The sequence below is a fragment of the Sebastes fasciatus genome, chromosome 24, assembly GCF_043250625.1.
Source record: "Sebastes fasciatus isolate fSebFas1 chromosome 24, fSebFas1.pri, whole genome shotgun sequence".
In the NCBI taxonomy this organism is placed as follows: domain Eukaryota; kingdom Metazoa; phylum Chordata; class Actinopteri; order Perciformes; family Sebastidae; genus Sebastes; species Sebastes fasciatus.
The window spans coordinates 1243922-1263921 of record NC_133818.1 but is presented as its reverse complement, the minus strand read 5'-3'; the positions used below and the strand labels follow the sequence as shown (position 1 = coordinate 1263921).

Below are 20000 nucleotides of genomic sequence, written 5' to 3'. Positions count from 1 at the left end.
TGTCGTCTCCATCTTGGTTTCTTGTCGTCTCCATCTTGGTTTCTGGTCGTCTCCATCTTGGTTTCTTGTACGTCTCCATCTTGGTTTCTTGTCTTCTCCATCTTGGTTTCTTGTCGTCTCCATCTTGGTTTCTGGTCGTCTCCATCTTGGTTTCTTGTCGTCTCCATCTTGGTTTCTTGTCCGTCTCCATCTTGGTTTCTGGTCGTCTCCATCTTGGTTTCTTGTCGTCTCCATCTTGGTTTCTTGTCGTCTCCATCTTGGTTTCTTGTCCGTCTCCATCTTGGTTTCTGGTCGTCTCCATCTTGGTTTCTTGTCGTCTCCATCTTGGTTTCTTGTCCGTCTCCATCTTGGTTTCTTGTCGTCTCCATCTTGGTTTCTTGTCCGTCTCCATCTTGGTTTCTGGTCGTCTCCATCTTGTTTTTTGTCCGTCTCCATCTTGGTTTCTTGTCGTCTCCATCTTGGTTTTTGGTCGCCTCCATCTTGATTTTTGGTCGTCTCCATCTTGGTTTCTTGTCGTCTCCATCTTGGTTTTTGTACGTCTCCATCTTGGTTTCTGGTCGTCTCCATCTTGGTTTTTGTACGTCTCCATCTTGGTTTCTGGTCGTCTCCATCTTGGTTTTTGGTTGTCTCCATCTTGGTTTCTTGTCGTCTCCATCTTGGTTTTTGTCCGTCTCCATCTTGGTTTTTGGTCGTCTCCATCTTGGTTTCTTGTCGTCTCCATCTTGGTTTCTTGTCGTCTCCATCTTGGTTTTTGTACGTCTCCATCTTGGTTTCTGGTCGTCTCCATCTTGGTTTTTGGTCGTCTCCATCTTGGTTTCTTGTCGTCTCCATCTTGGTTTCTTGTCGTCTCCATCTTGGTTTCTGGTCGTCTCCATCTTGGTTTCTTGTCGTCTCCATCTTGGTTTCTTGTCGTCTCCATCTTGGTTTTTGTACGTCTCCATCTTGGTTTCTGGTCGTCTCCATCTTGGTTTTTGGTTGTCTCCATCTTGGTTTCTTGTCGTCTCCATCTTGGTTTCTTGTCGTCTCCATCTTGGTTTTTGTACGTCTCCATCTTGGTTTCTGGTTGTCTCCATCTTGGTTTCTTGTCGTCTCCATCTTGGTTTCTTGTCGTCTCCATCTTGGTTTCTTGTCGTCTCCATCTTGGTTTCTTGTCCGTCTCCATCTTGGTTTCTGGTCGTCTCCATCTTGGTTTCTTGTCGTCTCCATCTTGGTTTCTTGTCGTCTCCATCTTGGTTTCTTGTTGTCTCCATCTTGGTTTCTTGTCGTCTCCATCTTGGTTTCTTGTCCGTCTCTATCTTGGTTTCTTGTCGTCTCCATCTTGTTTTTTGTCCGTCTCCATCTTGGTTTCTTGTCGTCTCCATCTTGGTTTCTTGTCGTCTCCATCTTGGTTTCTTGTCCGTCTCCATCTTGGTTTCTTGTCGTCTCCATCTTGGTTTCTTGTCGTCTCCATCTTGGTTTCTTGTCCGTCTCCATCTTGGTTTCTGTCCGTCTCCATCTTGGTTTCTTGTCGTCTCCATCTTGGTTTCTTGTCGTCTCCATCTTGGTTTCTTGTCCGTCTCCATCTTGGTTTCTTGTCGTCTCCATCTTGTTTTTTGTCCGTCTCCATCTTGGTTTCTTGTCGTCTCCATCTTGGTTTTTGGTCGTCTCCATCTTGATTTTTGGTCGTCTCCATCTTGGTTTCTTGTCGTCTCCATCTTGGTTTCTTGTCGTCTCCATCTTGGTTTCTTGTCCGTCTCCATCTTGGTTTCTGTCCGTCTCCATCTTGGTTTCTTGTCGTCTCCATCTTGGTTTCTTGTCGTCTCCATCTTGGTTTCTTGTCGTCTTCATCTTGGTTTCTTGTCGTCTCCATCTTGGTTTTTGTACATCTCCATCTTGGTTTCTTGTCGTCTCCATCTTGGTTTTTGTACATCTCCATCTTGGTTTCTTGTCGTCTTCATCTTGGTTTCTTGTCGTCTCCATCTTGGTTTTTGTACATCTCCATCTTGGTTTCTTGTCGTCTCCATCTTGGTTTCTGGTCGTCTCCATCTCGGTTTCTTGTCGTCTCCATCTTGGTTTCTTGTCGTCTCCATCTTGGTTTCTGTCCGTCTCCATCTTGGTTTCTGGTCGTCTCCATCTCGGTTTCTTGTCGTCTCCATCTTGGTTTCTTGTCGTCTCCATCTTGGTTTCTTGTCGTCTCCATCTTGGTTTCTTGTCGTCTCCATCTTGGTTTCTTGTCGTCTCCATCTTGGTTTCTTGTCGTCTCCATCTTGGTTTCTTGTCGTCTTCATCTTGGTTTCTTGTCGTCTCCATCTTGGTTTCTTGTCGTCTCCATCTTGGTTTCTTGTCCGTCTCCATCTTGGTTTCTTGTCGTCTCCATCTTGTTTTTTGTCCGTCTCCATCTTGGTTTCTTGTCGTCTCCATCTTGGTTTTTGGTCGTCTCCATCTTGATTTTTGGTCGTCTCCATCTTGGTTTCTTGTCGTCTCCATCTTGGTTTTTGTCCGTCTCCATCTTGGTTTTTGGTATCTCCATCTTGGTTTCTTGTCGTCTCCATCTTGGTTTCTTGTCGTCTTCATCTTGGTTTCTTGTCGTCTCCATCTTGGTTTTTGTACATCTCCATCTTGGTTTCTTGTCGTCTCCATCTTGGTTTCTGGTCGTCTCCATCTCGGTTTCTTGTCGTCTCCATCTTGGTTTCTTGTCGTCTCCATCTTGGTTTCTGTCCGTCTCCATCTTGGTTTCTGGTCGTCTCCATCTTGGTTTCTTGTCGTCTCAAATCAAATCAAATCAAATCAATTTATTTTTGTATAGCGTCAAATCACAACAGAAGTTATCTCAAGACGCTTTATATGTAGAGCAGGTCTATGACCGTACACCATAGTTTTGAGACCCAACAGGATCCACCAAGCGCACTGTGGCCAGAAACAACTCCCCGATTACTGGGAAGAAACCTGGAGCAGAACCGGGCGCAGGGCGGGCGGCCATCTGCCGAGACCGGCTGGGGGGATAGATAGATAGAGTGAGAGAGAGAGAGAGAGAGAGATAGAGAGAGAGAGATATAGAAGCAGCCACAATAGCAGTCTAGCAGCTGTAATAACTAATACAAGTAGGGCTGATAACACAAAACCAATAGTGGTGGATGGAAAGAGTGATAATACAACTATCGGAAAGCCAGCACTGTCCAGCATCTCTCCTCAGTACGTCCATGTGTGTTGGTGTGGGACGTCCCTGTGATCGATGCCCGTGCATTGGTTCCTGCAGCATCAGCATGCTTGCTGGGAGCTCTTGATGTCTTTGGCAGTGATTGAGAAGTGTTATTCTCCAGGCTGCCACATTGTCACTAGGTGTTGGAAATCCCTCGTTAGCATTGGTAGTCCCTCGTACAGACGTAGTTAATTAGGGATGGTAGCAGTTGGTGTCAAGCAGGCACCGACGCGGCAGCAGATGCAGCCACAATACCGGAGACCACCAAGATCCAGGTGAAACCCTGCTCCAAGTGTACCCATGCTCCAGGTATAACCTCGCTCCCTGGTGTGATCCCGCTCCAGGTATGACCTCACTCCAGGTGTGACCCCGCTCCACGGTTAGCTGCGAGACAAGGAGGCACAAGGACTCCCGGGAAGGAATGAAGTTAGTAACAACATGGACATGGGACATGAGTATATACAGAAGGAGAGGGGAGCTCAGTGTGTCATAGGAAGTTCCTTATGACAGTGTGTCATAGGAAGTCCCCCGGCAGTCTATGCCTATAGCAGCTTAAGTATAAGCGTTATCAAAGAGGAAAGTCTTTAGCCTACTCTTAAATGTAGAGACGGTGTCTGCCTCCCGGACTGAAACTGGGAGCTGGTTCCAGAGAAGAGGAGCTTGATAGCTGAAGGCTCTGGCTCCCATTCTACGTTTGGAGACTCTATCCATCTTGGTTTCTTGTCGTCTCCATCTTGGTTTCTTGTCGTCTCCATCTTGGTTTCTTGTCGTCTCCATCTTGGTTTCTTGTCGTCTTCATCTTGGTTTCTTGTCGTCTCCATCTTGGTTTCTTGTCGTCTCCATCTTGGTTTCTTGTCGTCTCCATCTTGGTTTCTTGTCGTCTCCATCTTGGTTTTTGGTCGTCTCCATCTTGATTTTTGGTCGTCTCCATCTTGGTTTCTTGTCGTCTCCATCTTGGTTTTTGTCCGTCTCCATCTTGGTTTTTGGTCGTCTCCATCTTGGTTTCTTGTCGTCTCCATCTTGGTTTCTTGTCGTCTCCATCTTGGTTTCTGGTCGTCTCCATCTTGGTTTTTGGTCGTCTCCATCTTGGTTTCTTGTCGTCTCCATCTTGGTTTCTTGTCGTCTTCATCTTGGTTTCTTGTCGTCTCCATCTTGGTTTTTGTACATCTCCATCTTGGTTTCTTGTCGTCTCCATCTTGGTTTCTGGTCGTCTCCATCTCGGTTTCTTGTCGTCTCCATCTTGGTTTCTTGTCGTCTCCATCTTGGTTTCTGTCCGTCTCCATCTTGGTTTCTGGTCGTCTCCATCTCGGTTTCTTGTCGTCTCCATCTTGGTTTCTTGTCCGTCTCCATCTTTGTTTCTTGTCGTCTCCATCTTGTTTTTTGTCCGTCTCCATCTTGGTTTCTTGTCGTCTCCATCTTGGTTTTTGGTCGTCTCCATCTTGATTTTTGGTCGTCTCCATCTTGGTTTCTTGTCGTCTCCATCTTGGTTTTTGTCCGTCTCCATCTTGGTTTTTGGTCGTCTCCATCTTGGTTTCTTGTCGTCTCCATCTTGGTTTCTTGTCGTCTCCATCTTGGTTTCTTGTCGTCTCCATCTTGGTTTCTGGTCGTCTCCATCTTGGTTTTTGGTCGTCTCCATCTTGGTTTCTTGTCGTCTCCATCTTGGTTTCTTGTCGTCTTCATCTTGGTTTCTTGTCGTCTCCATCTTGGTTTTTGTACATCTCCATTTTGGTTTCTTGTCGTCTCCATCTTGGTTTCTGGTCGTCTCCATCTCGGTTTCTTGTCGTCTCCATCTTGGTTTCTTGTCGTCTCCATCTTGGTTTCTGTCCGTCTCCATCTTGGTTTCTGGTCGTCTCCATCTCGGTTTCTTGTCGTCTCCATCTTGGTTTCTTGTCCGTCTCCATCTTGGTTTCTTGTCGTCTCCATCTTGTTTTTTGTCCGTCTCCATCTTGGTTTCTTGTCGTCTCCATCTTGGTTTTTGGTCGTCTCCATCTTGATTTTTGGTCGTCTCCATCTTGGTTTCTTGTCGTCTCCATCTTGGTTTCTTGTCGTCTCCATCTTGGTTTCTGGTCGTCTCCATTTTGGTTTTTGGTCGTCTCCATCTTGGTTTCTTGTCGTCTCCATCTTGGTTTCTTGTCGTCTCCATCTTGGTTTCTGGTCGTCTCCATCTTGGTTTTTGGTCGTCTCCATCTTGGTTTCTTGTCGTCTCCATCTTGGTTTCTTGTCGTCTTCATCTTGGTTTCTTGTCGTCTCCATCTTGGTTTTTGTACATCTCCATCTTGGTTTCTTGTCGTCTCCATCTTGGTTTCTGGTCGTCTCCATCTCGGTTTCTTGTCGTCTCCATCTTGGTTTCTTGTCGTCTCCATCTTGGTTTCTGTCCGTCTCCATCTTGGTTTCTGGTCGTCTCCATCTCGGTTTCTTGTCGTCTCCATCTTGGTTTCTTGTCCGTCTCCATCTTTGTTTCTTGTCGTCTCCATCTTGTTTTTTGTCCGTCTCCATCTTGGTTTCTTGTCGTCTCCATCTTGGTTTTTGGTCGTCTCCATCTTGATTTTTGGTCGTCTCCATCTTGGTTTCTTGTCGTCTCCATCTTGGTTTTTGTCCGTCTCCATCTTGGTTTTTGGTCGTCTCCATCTTGGTTTCTTGTCGTCTCCATCTTGGTTTCTTGTCGTCTCCATCTTGGTTTCTTGTCGTCTCCATCTTGGTTTCTGGTCGTCTCCATCTTGGTTTTTGGTCGTCTCCATCTTGGTTTCTTGTCGTCTCCATCTTGGTTTCTTGTCGTCTTCATCTTGGTTTCTTGTCGTCTCCATCTTGGTTTTTGTACATCTCCATCTTGGTTTCTTGTCGTCTCCATCTTGGTTTCTGGTCGTCTCCATCTCGGTTTCTTGTCGTCTCCATCTTGGTTTCTTGTCGTCTCCATCTTGGTTTCTGTCCGTCTCCATCTTGGTTTCTGGTCGTCTCCATCTCGGTTTCTTGTCGTCTCCATCTTGGTTTCTTGTCCGTCTCCATCTTGGTTTCTTGTCGTCTCCATCTTGTTTTTTGTCCGTCTCCATCTTGGTTTCTTGTCGTCTCCATCTTGGTTTTTGGTCGTCTCCATCTTGATTTTTGGTCGTCTCCATCTTGGTTTCTTGTCGTCTCCATCTTGGTTTCTTGTCGTCTCCATCTTGGTTTCTGGTCGTCTCCATCTTGGTTTTTGGTCGTCTCCATCTTGGTTTCTTGTCGTCTCCATCTTTGTTTCTTGTCGTCTTCATCTTGGTTTCTTGTCGTCTCCATCTTGGTTTTTGTACATCTCCATCTTGGTTTCTTGTCGTCTCCATCTTGGTTTCTGGTCGTCTCCATCTCGGTTTCTTGTCGTCTCCATCTCGGTTTCTTGTCGTCTCCATCTTGGTTTCTGTCCGTCTCCATCTTGGTTTCTGGTCGTCTCCATCTTGGTTTCTTGTCGTCTCCATCTTGGTTTCTTGTCGTCTCCATCTTGGTTTCTTGTCGTCTCCATCTTGGTTTCTTGTCGTCTCCATCTTGGTTTCTTGTCGTCTCCATCTTGGTTTCTTGTCGTCTTCATCTTGGTTTCTTGTCGTCTCCATCTTGGTTTTTGGTCGTCTCCATCTTGGTTTCTTGTCGTCTCCATCTTGGTTTCTTGTCGTCTCCATCTTGGTTTTTTGTCGTCTCCATCTTGGTTTCTTGTCCGTCTCATCTTGGTTTCTTGTCGTCTCCATCTTGGTTTCTTGTCGTCTCCCTCTTGGTTTCTTGGCGTCTCAATCTCCACGCTGAACTGTGGGTAATGTGTCCGTTACTGAGGCTGAGAGACGCCAACAGGAAACAACCTGTAGAAAATACTAGAAACATCTGAAACTCCACTTTTATTCTTTCTTAAATGTAAAGTTCAGTTCACGCTGATGTTATTGTGTGTGTGTGTCTGTGTGTGTGTGTGTGTGTGTGTGTGTGTGTGTGTGTGTGTGTGTGTGTGTGGCCATGCTCATCCATCAAACCATACACACACATCTGTCCTTCAATAGTCTGGAGATAAGAGGCGTTATTGAAATCCCAGCTCGCTAACAGCCATCAATCACTCAGTGTGTGTGTGTGTTGTGCGTGTGTGTGTGTGTGTGTGTGTGTGTGTGTGTGTGTGTGTGTGTGTGTGTGTGTGTGTGTGTGTCCGCTGGATTATGACTTCCTCTGGAAACGAGGCGACGTGCCTTATCAGTCCTCCGGCTGGGCGATAAAACACACACGAGCCTCGTAACATCAGTGTGTTTGTGTGTGTGTGTGTGTGTGTGTGTGTGTGTGTGTGTGCTTGTGTGAGCGCTGCTGAAACGTATCTCGGCACACACACACACACACACACACCAGACTCCATTCATGTTTTGTAGGATTCTAACATGTGATCTGTTTCCAGCCTCTCTGGGTTGTTGCTGTTTGTTTTATGTCCTCAAACTCTCAACATTCATCTAATATGTGATTTGAATTCATTACTTAATGTTCATTTATTCATATCGTCTAAAACCAAACGTGCAAATACATGAATCTGAAAACACCAACGCAGCGTTTAAAACATGGAAAATGGATCTTTTCACAAACAAGGACACAGATGATTCTGTTTTCCATCGTTTTACTTCTCTGTGACAATTTCAAGAAATGTATTGAAAATGTCTCTGGAATCAGGGACAGAGTGAGACCTCTGTGTGTTTCAGGTTGTGTATGTGTGTCTCATGTGGCGTTTGTGTCCGTCTGCAGACATGGCGGACTGAGCGGCGTCCTCCAGGCAGGCGGTCCCGTCTGAAGCAGAAACCCGCCGGCTCACAGCATGGTAAGGTCATAGGTCAACGTCAGGTCTAGTGTTGATGTCACCACATTCAGGTTCCAGAGTTAGAGGCTGTAGTTTCAGTTTTGTTTGATCAAATACAAAAAACTGTTACAGCTCTTGGAGGTTCAGTCTGGACACTCTGAGTCCGAGAGGAAATACAAGACTTTAATCTGAAGGGATGAACACATGAAGCAGTTTAAAGATGATGTGTTTGGTGTTTTGTGTTTATTTGATTAGTGAGACAGTAAAACTATGGACGCTGTGTTTATGTGGTAACTGATTTAACCATTAGATTACTGGGGCACCCCGAAAAACTAAGAGTTTAATTAGATTGTTCACATCATGAAAGTCAATTTTATATCCAATGTTTATGTCACCAAATGTCACATTCCCAAATGTAGCGTTACGGAATCTAGAGTTACAGAATGCTGCGTCACAAAATGTAACATTACAAAATCTAGAGTTACGGAATGCTGCGTCACAAAATGTAACATTACAAAATCTAGAGTTACGGAATGCTGCGTCACAAAATGTAACATTACAAAATCTAGAGTTACGGAATGCTGCGTCACAAAATGTAACATTACAAAATCTAGAGTTACGGAATGCTGCGTCACAAAATGTAACATTACAAAATCTAGAGTTACGGAATGCTGCGTCACAAAATGTAACATTACAAAATCTAGAGTTACGGAATGCTGCGTCACAAAATGTAACATTACAAAATCTAGAGTTACGGAATGCTGCGTCACAAAATGTAACATTACAAAATCTAGAGTTACGGAATGCTGCGTCACAAAATGTAACATTACAAAATCTAGAGTTACGGAATGCTGCGTCACAAAATGTAACATTACAAAATCTAGAGTTACGGAATGCTGCGTCACTAAATGTAACATTACAAAATCTAGAGTTACGGAATGCTGCGTCACTAAATGTAACATTACAAAATCTAGAGTTACGGAATGCTGCGTCACAAAATGTAACATTACAAAATCTAGAGTTACGGAATGCTGCGTAACTAAATGTAACATTACAAAATCTAGAGTTACGGAATGCTGCGTCACTAAATGTAACATTACAAAATCTAGAGTTACGGAATGCTCCGTCACTAAATGTAACATTACAAAATCTAGAGTTACAGAATACTGCGTCACTAAATGTAACATTACAAAATCTAGAGTTACGGAATGCTGCGTCACTAAATGTAACATTACAAAATCTAGAGTTACAGAATGCTGCGTCACAAAATGTAACATTACAAAATCTAGAGTTACGGAATGCTGCGTCACTAAATGTAACATTACAAAATCTAGAGTTACGGAATGCTGCGTCACTAAATGTAACATTACAAAATCTAGAGTTACGGAATGCTGCGTCACTAAATGTAACATTACAAAATCTAGAGTTACAGAATACTGCGTCACTAAATGTAACATTACAAAATCTAGAGTTACGGAATGCTGCGTCACAAAATGCAGTGTTCAAAAATTTTGCGTCTCGAAATGTAGCATTCCAACATGTACCGCCTTGTAATGTAACGTCCCGGAATGTAGCCTTACGGAATGTAGCCTTACGGAATGTAGCCTTACGGAATGTAGCGTTACGGAATGTAGCCTTACGGAATGTAGCGTTACAGAATGTAGCGTTACGGAATGTAGCCTTATGGAATGTAGCGTTACGGAATGTAGCCTTACGGAATGTAGCCTTACGGAATGTAGCGTTACGGAATGTAGCCTTACGGAATGTAGCCTTACGGAATGTAGCGTTACGGAATGTAGCCTTACGGAATGTAGCCTTACGGAATGTAGCGTTACGGAATGTAGCCTTACGGAATGTAGCCTTACGGAATGTAGAGTTACGGAATGTAGCGTCTCAAAATGTTGTGTCATGATGTCGTGTCACATTCTGAAATTTCTCAGAAAATCTCACAGACGTTGTCTCACCATGTCTCGTCATGAAAGGTCACGTTAAATGTCATTAAATGTCTTGTAAGTAAATGTTGTGGAATGTCACGTCACATGACGACGGTTATGGTAACGGACACATCTGTTATCGGTTTATACTTTTGCGTTTCTATAAAGCTCAACTCATTGTAGGAAAGTTCCTCCTAAAGAGAACTACTTCCTCTGTTATCTGTACGTACAGATAACCGCTGCTTTTCCATCAATTCCCTCCAATCAGATGTTCCTTTTCCTCCGGCCACATCTCTCCGCTCTCTTTTACATATTAGTTTTGGGTCCCTGAAAACCAGAGGGAGTGAGATGTCTCTCTGCTCGCTCCACATCTCGGCGGCCACCCAGCTGTCTGGATAATTTCCTAATGGCCCTGCGGCTGATAGCCAATCAGAGAAGGTTCACCACGCCGTGTGACAGGAAATTCAATTAGGCTGGGTTTTTTTCTCTCTCTCTTTCTGCCAAGCTTCCTCTTTGTCTCTCTCTCTCTCTCTCTCTTTGTTTATCTCTTCTCTCTTCTCTCTGTTTCCTGGATGTGGAGAGAGAGAGAGAGAGAGAGAGAGCAAGAGAGCGGGAGACGGAGAGACAGAGAGAGAGAGGGAGAGAGAGAGTCGCTGCCGGCGTCGGATGTCATCCAGGAATACTAAAGAAACGTCTTTTCTCTGTGAAATCCCAGCCTGGTGTCCCGTAGAGATCTGTCTCCTCCTTCAGTCCTGTTTGTCCTTCAGCGGTGAATTTAACACGGAACGCTTTATCTCACAGTTTGACTGTAATACTGGGTTTAAATCTATACTGCAGACATTCAGATTTATAAATCTAATTTAATGTCCAGCTGATGGTGAACTGAAATCTCCTTTCTGTCTAAAGGAAGAAGTCATCACTGCGTCACAGAATATAGCATCACGGAATATAGCGTCACGGAATGTAGCGTCACGGAATGTAGCGTCACGGAATGTAGCGTTTACGGAATGTAGCGTCACGGAATATAGCGTTTACGGAATGTAGCGTCACGGAATGTAGCGTCACGGAATGTAGCGTTTACGGAATGTAGCGTCACGGAATGTAGCGTTTACGGAATGTAGCGTCACGGAATGTAGCGTCACGGAATGTAGCGTCACGGAATGTAGCGTCACGGAATGTAGCGTCACGGAATGTAGCGTTTACGGAATATAGCGTCACAGAATATAGCATCACGGAATATAGCGTCACGGAATGTAGCGTCACGGAATGTAGCGTCACGGAATGTAGCGTCACGGAATGTAGCGTTTACGGAATGTAGCGTCACGGAATGTCGCGTTTACGGAATGTAGCGTCACGGAATGTAGCGTCACGGAATGTCGCGTCACGGAATGTCGCGTCACGGAATGTAGCGTCACGGAATGGAATGTAGCGTCACGGAATGTAGCGTCACGGAATGTAGCGTCACGGAATGTCGCGTTCACGGAATGTCGCGTTTACGGAATGTCGCGTTTACGGAATGTCGCGTCACGGAATGTCGCGTTTACGGAATGTCGCGTTTACGGAATGTAGCGTTTACGAAATGTAGCGTTCCGAAATGTAGCGTCACGAAATGTAGCGTCACGAAATGTAGCGACACGGAATGTAGCGTCACGGAATGTAGCGACACGGAATGTAGCGTCACGGAATGTCGCGTTTACGGAATGTCGCGTTTACGGAATGTAGCGCCACGGAATGTCGCGCCACGGAATGTCGCGTTTACGGAATGTAGCGTTCCGAAATGTAGCGTCACAAAATGTAGCGTCACGCGATGTAGCATCACGGAATATTTTAACCGTTCCATAAAAACACGACTTTAAACTGTTCTGTTCTCTATGTGTTAAACCAGAAAGCAGTTTGGTCGTTACTTATTTTGACTGTCGTCTCCATGTTGCAGGTGGATGCCGGCACATCTTACAGGATGAACCCGCTAGCTGCCCTCAGTATCGACCGCAACGCTCTGGTGGGGGAAAACTACCGCCCCCACGGGGGAATCTTCTTCCCCGGCGTCCATCCTCTCTCTGCTGAAAAGCCCCAGGAGGCTGGCACTTCCCTCCCGCTTGGTTATGATCTCCTGTACAAACCAGGTGTAGCCCTGTTGGATGGTCAGAAATCCACAAATGGATATGTTGGACTTTACAAGAGCCCACCCCCAGGGTTTCAGAAACCGCTGGCTGTCCCTGCTGCAGGAGGTGATGGCCTGGGGCTGGACCGCCGAGTTTTATCCACTGACAAGCAGTCAGAACTGGGTCTGAACGGTGCTGGTGGCTTCCTGAGGTTACCCTGGATCAGCCCTTATGCTGATGCAACCATGTACCCCTTCCTTGACATGGCGTACAAGGCGTCCTTCTTGTCCCAGCCGTCACCGTTCCTTCACCAGCAGCTGGCGTATCAGTCGTTGTGTGCTGCTGGGGCAGGAAGCAGCTCACCTGGGGAAGACAGACTTTTCTACCTGCCTCATTATGGCCCGGCCCACATCTCATCCCCACTGGGTCCTCTAATCAGGATCCCTACCGCAACTCCAGCTCCTGCTGTCCTTTCACCCCGGTCCCACTGCCAGGACCAGGCCTTACAGGGCCTTGGTCCTCCAGTGCATCAGGAACCCTTTAGCACCAGCCCACAGATCCACCAGGAGCCTCAAGCTGTTCATCATACTGATCGACAACATGGCAGCAGTAGCGCAAAGTCCAGTCAACCCACTTCCACCAAGAACACTATTAGCAGCAGCAGTAGTAGTGGGAGTACTGGTGCCGCTGTTAGCAGTTCAGCTAGCACTGCTACCTTAGAGTCACCCACAGTTACCCATCCTCTAGTTCCCCCACCTCAACCCCTCAACAACACCACTACAGACCTCCAAAAGTCGCTTTACAGGAGCACCTCCTCATCCTCAACCTCACTGTCAGGGTCTCACACCTTTAAAAAGGGCAGCCTGAGCTCGGAGCATTCAGGCAGCAACAAAACCAAAGATGCCAGCTCAGAGAAGTGTAAATCACCTGCAAAGACATCACAGGACAAAGCTGTACCTCAAAAACCTGCCAAAAACTCCAGGGAAAACCCTTTGGATCTGTCTGCCAAAGAGTTGGAGGAATTCTCAAATGGATTCCCGTCCAAACTAGAGGCCCTGGCCAAGTTGGGGTATTTACCACCGTCTCATTACGGGCTGCTAGCCAGCCAGAACCTAAAGGAAGGTCTACCCCCACCGGTTACCACTCCAGAAAAGACTCCTGAAAAGAGCAGCACTGTGCCATCCCCTTGGGTTGCTCCGGGTCCTTCCTCGGCTGTCAGCTCCCAAATTATGAAAAACAAGAGTGATCATCATCCACAACCTCAGAACTCACCTGGCTCCACGACCGTGGAGGTGACCAGTATTCCCAGCCCTGCCTCAGGGGGAAGACCTTCTGCATCATCTCCTTCCCCAAAGTCCAAAGTTGAATGGCCACGAGTTCCCCCGATTGATTTGGAGAATCCGAGCAGTAAAGGAGAAACTCGTTCTAAGCCAGAGGCTCAAGAGACACCTCATCCACAGCAGCAATCTCGCATTGGAAATGGAAACTCGTCCAGTCAAATCTACGGTGACTCCTACCTCCCTCCTGGCTTAGGTTACACTAACCGCTACATCCCGTACTCAGTTGCTGAGAATATGTCCTTGCAACGCATGACCATACCAGGCAAAGGGCCTATCTATACCCACCCAGCCTTGCTGGGCAACGGCAGCTTTTACCCACCAAAACATGGACTTCCATATGGAGTACATCCAAACCAGGGTGACTTCATGCCATACCAGAATTCCCGGGGGATGGCCCCTCCACCTGTCCCCTCCCACCCGGGTCTCGACCGACTTGAGACCCAGGATAAAACCTGGAATGCAGAACCATACCGGAACCAGGACAGGCCGGATGCTGATAGCTCCCAAAGGAGTGACGAAAAGTCCACAAACCAAACCATAAAGGCTTCAGGTAGAAGCCTCACTTCTACCAGAGATGATGTAGTTTGTATCGACCTGGTGCACGATGAGCCAGAGGATGAATTGTCCACCAACAAGCACAACTCTCCATCTAGAGAGGATTCCTCTAAGATTGGCGGTAACCACATCCACGAAAGAGAGCCTCCAAAAGCCCTTCCTCCCAGCCAGGCTGCCGAGCCGAGACAAGGCTTACCCAACACTTCCCAACCACAGCCTTCCCCCATCCCAGAGGAGATCCCGGAAAACGAGGAACCACTTAGTCCATTCCCAGACATCCCAGAGGAGCAGACGATGCGCTGTGCCCGAACTTCCCCTCAGCAGTTTTCTAGAAAATCTAAAGCCTCTGGTGGTGCTGCGGACTTGGGTGCCACTAGCGGTCAAAATAATGGTGTTGACAGCGCTGGCAATGAAGCTAAGGCCAATAAAACCCCTGAGCAAAGCCCTTCTAGAAACTCATTGGTTCCTTTTAGCAAAGAAAACTGTTCTAGTGACATCATGCGAGCAGTGTGTGCTGTCACCAGCCCAAAGAGTCCGTCTGATGGGGGCAGCTGTCATCCGGACAGTCCAGTCTGCAGCAGTAAGGAACCAGTATGTAGAGATTCCAGGTCCCAGGTCCCAGCATCCAGGAGTTTTAATCCCAGGGTTCCAGCTGGAGGAGTTACGAACAACCCAACAAGTCCAAGTTTTGTCAACAGAAACTTCGTGGGCCCATGTTGCAGAAATCTGGCGCCGAAGGCTCCAACTATTGAACCCAGGCTTTTCAGCGGCCCAACTCTTGGAAATCGCAACCCTGAGTCCCCAAACTGCAGGAGCATCAACCCCAGATTTACAAATTGTGAAAACAGCAATGCCGTGCGTCCAGTTTGTGGAAACATCAGGGCTCCTACATGCGGAAATACGTGTTTTAGTTGTCCAAATTGTGGGAATACCCCCTCTAAAGGCCAGTTTTCTGGAAATAACCAAACGTGTGTGCACAACAATCCCACATTACGAAACAATCTTCCTCGAGGCCAAACCTGTCGGCACCTTTCACCTTCCAATCCCACCAACTTAATCCCTGCAGATCTGACTCCAGAACCGCCGGTTAACAAAGACCTAAAATATGAAAACCTTTCCTCCGATGAGATCCGGAGAGAGACGCCGGACTTTGGCCTCGCCGCCACCGGCTGTGGCGATGTGAACGAGGACAGCATGGATCTCCTGCTAGACGAGGATGACGGCTGCAGCAAGTTCCGGCGCTCCGGCCTCACCAAACGCATCGCCAACTCATCCGGCTACGTGGGCGACCGGATCAAATGCGTGACCACGGAGCTTTACGCCGACTCCAGCAAGCTGAGCAGAGAGCAGCGAGCACTTCAGGTAAGATCTACCGTTACATTCTCTTCCCTTCGTTAGTCGATGGAGGTGATAGTCTGGTGAGACGGGCAGATCTAATCTTCAAGTTTTCTGATGTAGAATCTGCTACTTATTGTTCATTAGAGGATTTAAGTCTGACTGAGAGGAAGCAGGCGAACGCTTCATTGTGATCTAATTCTACTCTACTATTCTGGGTTTAGGAAAGTCCCACTTTGTTTAACTGCTGGACGTTTCTCTCTTTAATCGAATATACATTATTAATATTTTTGCTTGTAAATTGTGTTTTTTCTCCAAAATTTAACACCAGAAATTATACACGTCTCTTTTGCTCTTAAATTTGTGAGTTTTTTCTCGTGCATTTTTTTTTTTTTTCTCGTTGGGGTCGTGTTGGGGTCGTGTTGAGGTCGCGTTGGGGTCGTGTTGAGGTCGCGTTGGGGTCGCGTTGGGGTCGCGTTGAGGTCGCGTTGGGGTCGCGTTGAGGTCGCGTTGGGGTCGTGTTGGGGTCGCGTTGAGGTCGTATTGGGGTCGTGTTGAGTTCGTGTTGAGGTGGCGTTGGGGTCGTGTTGAGGTCGCGTTGGGGTCGTGTTGAAGTCGCGTTGGGGTCGTGTTGAGGTCGCGTTGAGGTCACGTTGGGGTCGTGTTGGGGTCGTGTTGAGGTCGTGTTGAGTTCGTGTTGAGGTCGCGTTGGGGTCGTGTTGAGGTTGTGTTGAGGTGACGTTGAGGTCGTGTTGAGGTCGCGTTGGGTCGTGTTGAGGTCGTATTGGGGTTGTGTTGAGTTCGTGTTGAGGTCGCGTTGGGTCGTGTTGAGGTCGTATTGGGGTTGTGTTGAGTTCGTGTTGAGGTCGTGTTGAGTTCGTGTTGAGGTCGTGTTGAGGTCAAGTTGAGGTCGCGTTGGGATAACACACCGACTGGATGTGGTCGGTTTCTCTCCACGATGAAGAAGAGAAACTGTCTTTATATATTTATCTCTTCTTTTCATCTCTATTTCTGTTTCTCTGCCTCAACGTTCGTCGCTTGTTATTCTTCTTTCTCTTCACCTCCTCGTCCCCTCGAGATCCCCCTTTCAACTCAAATTAGATCTCTCCATCTTCCTCCTCATCCTCCTCTCCATCCTTCTCTTCATCCTCCTCTTCATCCTCCTCTTCATCCTCCTCCTCATCCTCCTCTTCCCTCCCTCGGCAAATGGAGGAGGACGGAGTCGTACTTTTAATGGAATCCTCCTTTCTTCCTCCTCTTCTTCATCCTCGGAGCCCAGATTATCCTCGACTACTTTAACCACACTGAAAATGTGAGGTTTGGTTTTGTGTTTAAAGAAGAAGAAAAGACTCGTTAATTTGTGTTGTTTTTGTAAATTTACGACTTAAATCTCAGAGAATATCACAGTTTTTTCTCCTGTAAATTATTAGTATTGGTACTCGGTATCGGTACTCGTATCAGTACTCGTATCGATACTCGGTATCGGTACTCGTATCAGTACTCGTATCGATACTCGGTATCGGTACTCGTATCGGTACTCGGTATCGGTACTCGTATCAGTACTCGTATCGATACTCGGTATCGGTACTCGTATCGGTACTCGGTATCGGTACTCGTATCGGTACTCGGTATCGGTACTCGTATCGGTACTCGGTATCGGTACTCGTATCGGTACTCGGTATCGGTACTCGTATCAGTACTCGTATCGATACTCGGTATCGATACTCGGTATCGGTACTCGGTATCGATACTCGGTATCGGTACTCGGTATCGGTACTCGTATCAGTACTCGTATCGATACTCGGTATCGATACTCGGTATCGGTACTCGGTATCGGTACTCGTATCGGTACTCGGTATCGGTACTCGTATCGGTACTCGGTATCGCTACTCGGTATCGGTACTCGTATCGGTACTCGTATCGGTACTCGTATCGGTACTCGGTATCGCTACTCCGTATCGGTACTCGTATCGGTACTCGTATCGGTACTCATATTGGTACTCGTATTGGTACTCAGTATCGGTACTCGTATTGGTACTCGTATTGGTACTCAGTATCGGTACTCGTATTGGTACTCGTATTGGTACTCGTATCGGTACTCGTATCGGTACTCGTATTGGTACTCAGTATCGGTACTCGTATTGGTACTCGTATTGGTACTCGTATCGGTACTCGGTATCGGTACTCGTATCGGTACTTGTATCGGAGAGTACCCAAATGGAAGGTGTTGTACTCGGTCTGAAATAAAGAGGTATCGGTGCATCCCTAATAAACTAAGACGGAGACGACCAAAATGCCAAACTGGAGTCTTCAAAACGTCAGTCCTTCGACCGTCACGGTGACGACGTCCACTTCTTCTATCAGTGTTATGGTTAAGACGGGAGACAGACGTAAGCGTCTACGAAGCGATGACGTGACGGGAGGTTGTTGAGGAGCCGATGTGCCCGTTCAGACCTGAGCGTCTCCTGTCAGGAGACAGGAAGTAACAGATGTAAACAGGATGTTGACACTGATGTGTGTTCATGTGTTTGTTTGTCAGCGAGCGATGCTGAGGTTCTCTGAGCTGGAGCTGAAGGAGAAAGAGGGAGGAGGAGGAGAAGAAGAAGAGGAAGAGGAAGAAGGGATGACAGCGGCGGAGGCGGAGGCGGAGCTGGCAGACGGCCAGCGGGGAGACGGAGGGAGGGAGGAGGAAGAGGAGGAGGAGGAGGAGGAGGGGAGGAAGAGAGAGGGAGGAAGAGGAGGAAGTCCCTGTGAGGCCGCCGCCGAGGCAGCGAGAGGTAAGAGGATTTACTGAGCTCTGCAGGATGGCGTGCACGCTCACACACACACACTTCTCTTTCTGTGTGCACTCAGTGTGTGTTTGAGTGTGTGAGCGTCATTCACACTCAGTTGAACTCTCGGTGCACCTCGTTCACAAACCGCCGCACTCGTTTCCTCCAGGAAGCACCGCGTTCACATCAACACCTGAGACACTGACTGGAGTCTCTCTGCTTCGTTTCCACTGTAGCCTTTAGACGTTAACTTTTAGACGTTAACTTTTAGACGTTAACCTTTAGACGTTAACTTTCAGACGTTAACTTTTAGACGTTAACTTTTAGACGTTAACTTTTAGACGTTAACCTTTAGACGTTAACTTTTAGTTTTTTAACTTTTAGACGTTAACTTTTAGTTGTTAACTTTTAAATGGTAGCTTTTAGACGTTAACTTTTAAACGGTAACTTTTAGACGTTAACTTTTAAACTGTAGCTTTTAGACGTTAACTTTTTTTGTTTTCTCAAGGTCACGAACATTTATATCACAAAATCGACAAAACTAGAAAACGTAAATGTGAGACGTCGCAGATTCATCTCACAAGAAGAAGAAAGTTATTTCTGTCATGTTTGTTTTTGCAGGTTTCCGTCCATCCTGCCCTCACAGCCGCCTCCCCGTCCTGCCGCCGTGCCGCCACTCAGACGACCTCCCCGTCCTGCCGCCGTGCCGCCACTCAGACGACCTCCCCGTCCTGCCGCCGTGCCGCCACTCAGACGACCTCCCCGTCCTGCCGCCGTGCCGCCACTCCGACGACCTCCCCGTCCTGCCGCCGTGCCGCCACTCCGGCGACCTCCCCGTCCTCGGAGAGAAGGAGGACGCCTCAGCAGAGGAGCAGAAGAAGAACAAAGATGAAGAAGGATGTCTGCAGGAAGAGAAGAAGAAACAACAACAACAACAAAGGTTTCTGTCCACAGCCAGAGGGCTGCTTCAGGGAAACGTCTCCACGCCGACCCCCACGCCGACCCCCACGCCAACCCCCATGCCGACCCCCACGCCGACCCCCATGCCGACCACGCCGACCGCCACGCCGACCGCCACACCGACCGCCGCAGCTCCACTCGGAGGTTCCAGTCCCAACGTGGCGGCGAACCGACGGCGCCTCTTCAGTCTGGAGCCGTTCCACCAGAGCAGCATCAGCAGCAGCCGGCTGAAGAGAGGGAGGGAGGAGGACCGGGAGGAGGACCGGATCGGAAACCCCAACAAGAAGACCAAGGTCACCAACGGTAGGACGGGAGTTCCTGCATAAATAATAAATAGAATAATCAGATTAATGAAAACAGTCTTTAGTTTAATGCGGAGATATCTGCATGGTGGTCTTCAGATTTCACTAGATGCTCCAGGAAATGACATCACAACAAGCAAAAACACCAACGTAGGCACTGGAGGACATTTCTCCTGGTGTTCCTCAGGGTTCTATACTGGGTCTTCTCATCTTCTCATTAAACATTTATACAAGAACATAGTGAGAGTTTATTCTGATCATTTATTGACTCATTATAACGACTTCCTGTCCTCTGATTGGCTGTTGTTTCATCCCTCCTGACTGCTCATTGGCTGTTAGACTCGACCCTGGAGGACGTGAAGAAGCTGAAGGTTTGCATCGAGCTCAACGGCCTCCGACTCAACAAGCCCCGCCTCCCCGGGGAGCTCAGCCAATGGCTGCCCTCCGGCCAGAGTTCGGCGGAGGTTGACAGGAAGTTCAGAGTGGACGTCCCGGCCGTCAGGGGGAGGTCAGAGGTCAACGGAGGCTGGTGCGACCCGACGTTTGTGAGGAGGGACGACCCGAGAGGTAAAGAAACAGATAAACCCTTCACAGTTCTACGACAACGTCACAGTGTGTCTGATTTCCTGCTGGTAAAAATCAAACTTCTTCTTCTGTTTTCTTTCAGTTGTCCACGCGTCGCCGCCCTCCTCTCCCGCCCATCTCCCCCGGCAACCGTCCCCTGCATCCTTCACCTCCCTCGCCTC

At 47.6% G+C, this 20000-nt stretch overlaps 1 protein-coding gene across 3 annotated transcripts in view; it reads left to right on the top strand.

Moving 5' to 3' along the window:
- Positions 1–20000, top strand: part of LOC141762963 (BCL-6 corepressor-like) — a 114453-nt gene that overhangs the window by 1078 nt on the left and 93375 nt on the right. For 2 of the 3 annotated variants that reach the window (XM_074627166.1, XM_074627164.1), the window contains exons 2-7: positions 7904–7976; positions 11823–15248; positions 17761–17998; positions 18614–19255; positions 19594–19821; positions 19922–20000. In XM_074627166.1, the coding sequence (XP_074483267.1) occupies positions 7974–7976; positions 11823–15248; positions 17761–17998; positions 18614–19255; positions 19594–19821; positions 19922–20000 (4616 nt within the window). In that variant the 5' untranslated portion in view covers positions 7904–7973. Of the gene's footprint in view, positions 1–7903; positions 7977–10422; positions 10659–11822; positions 15249–17760; positions 17999–18613; positions 19256–19593; positions 19822–19921 lie in introns of those variants that run through there. The other variant, XM_074627165.1, reaches the window with a different exon arrangement.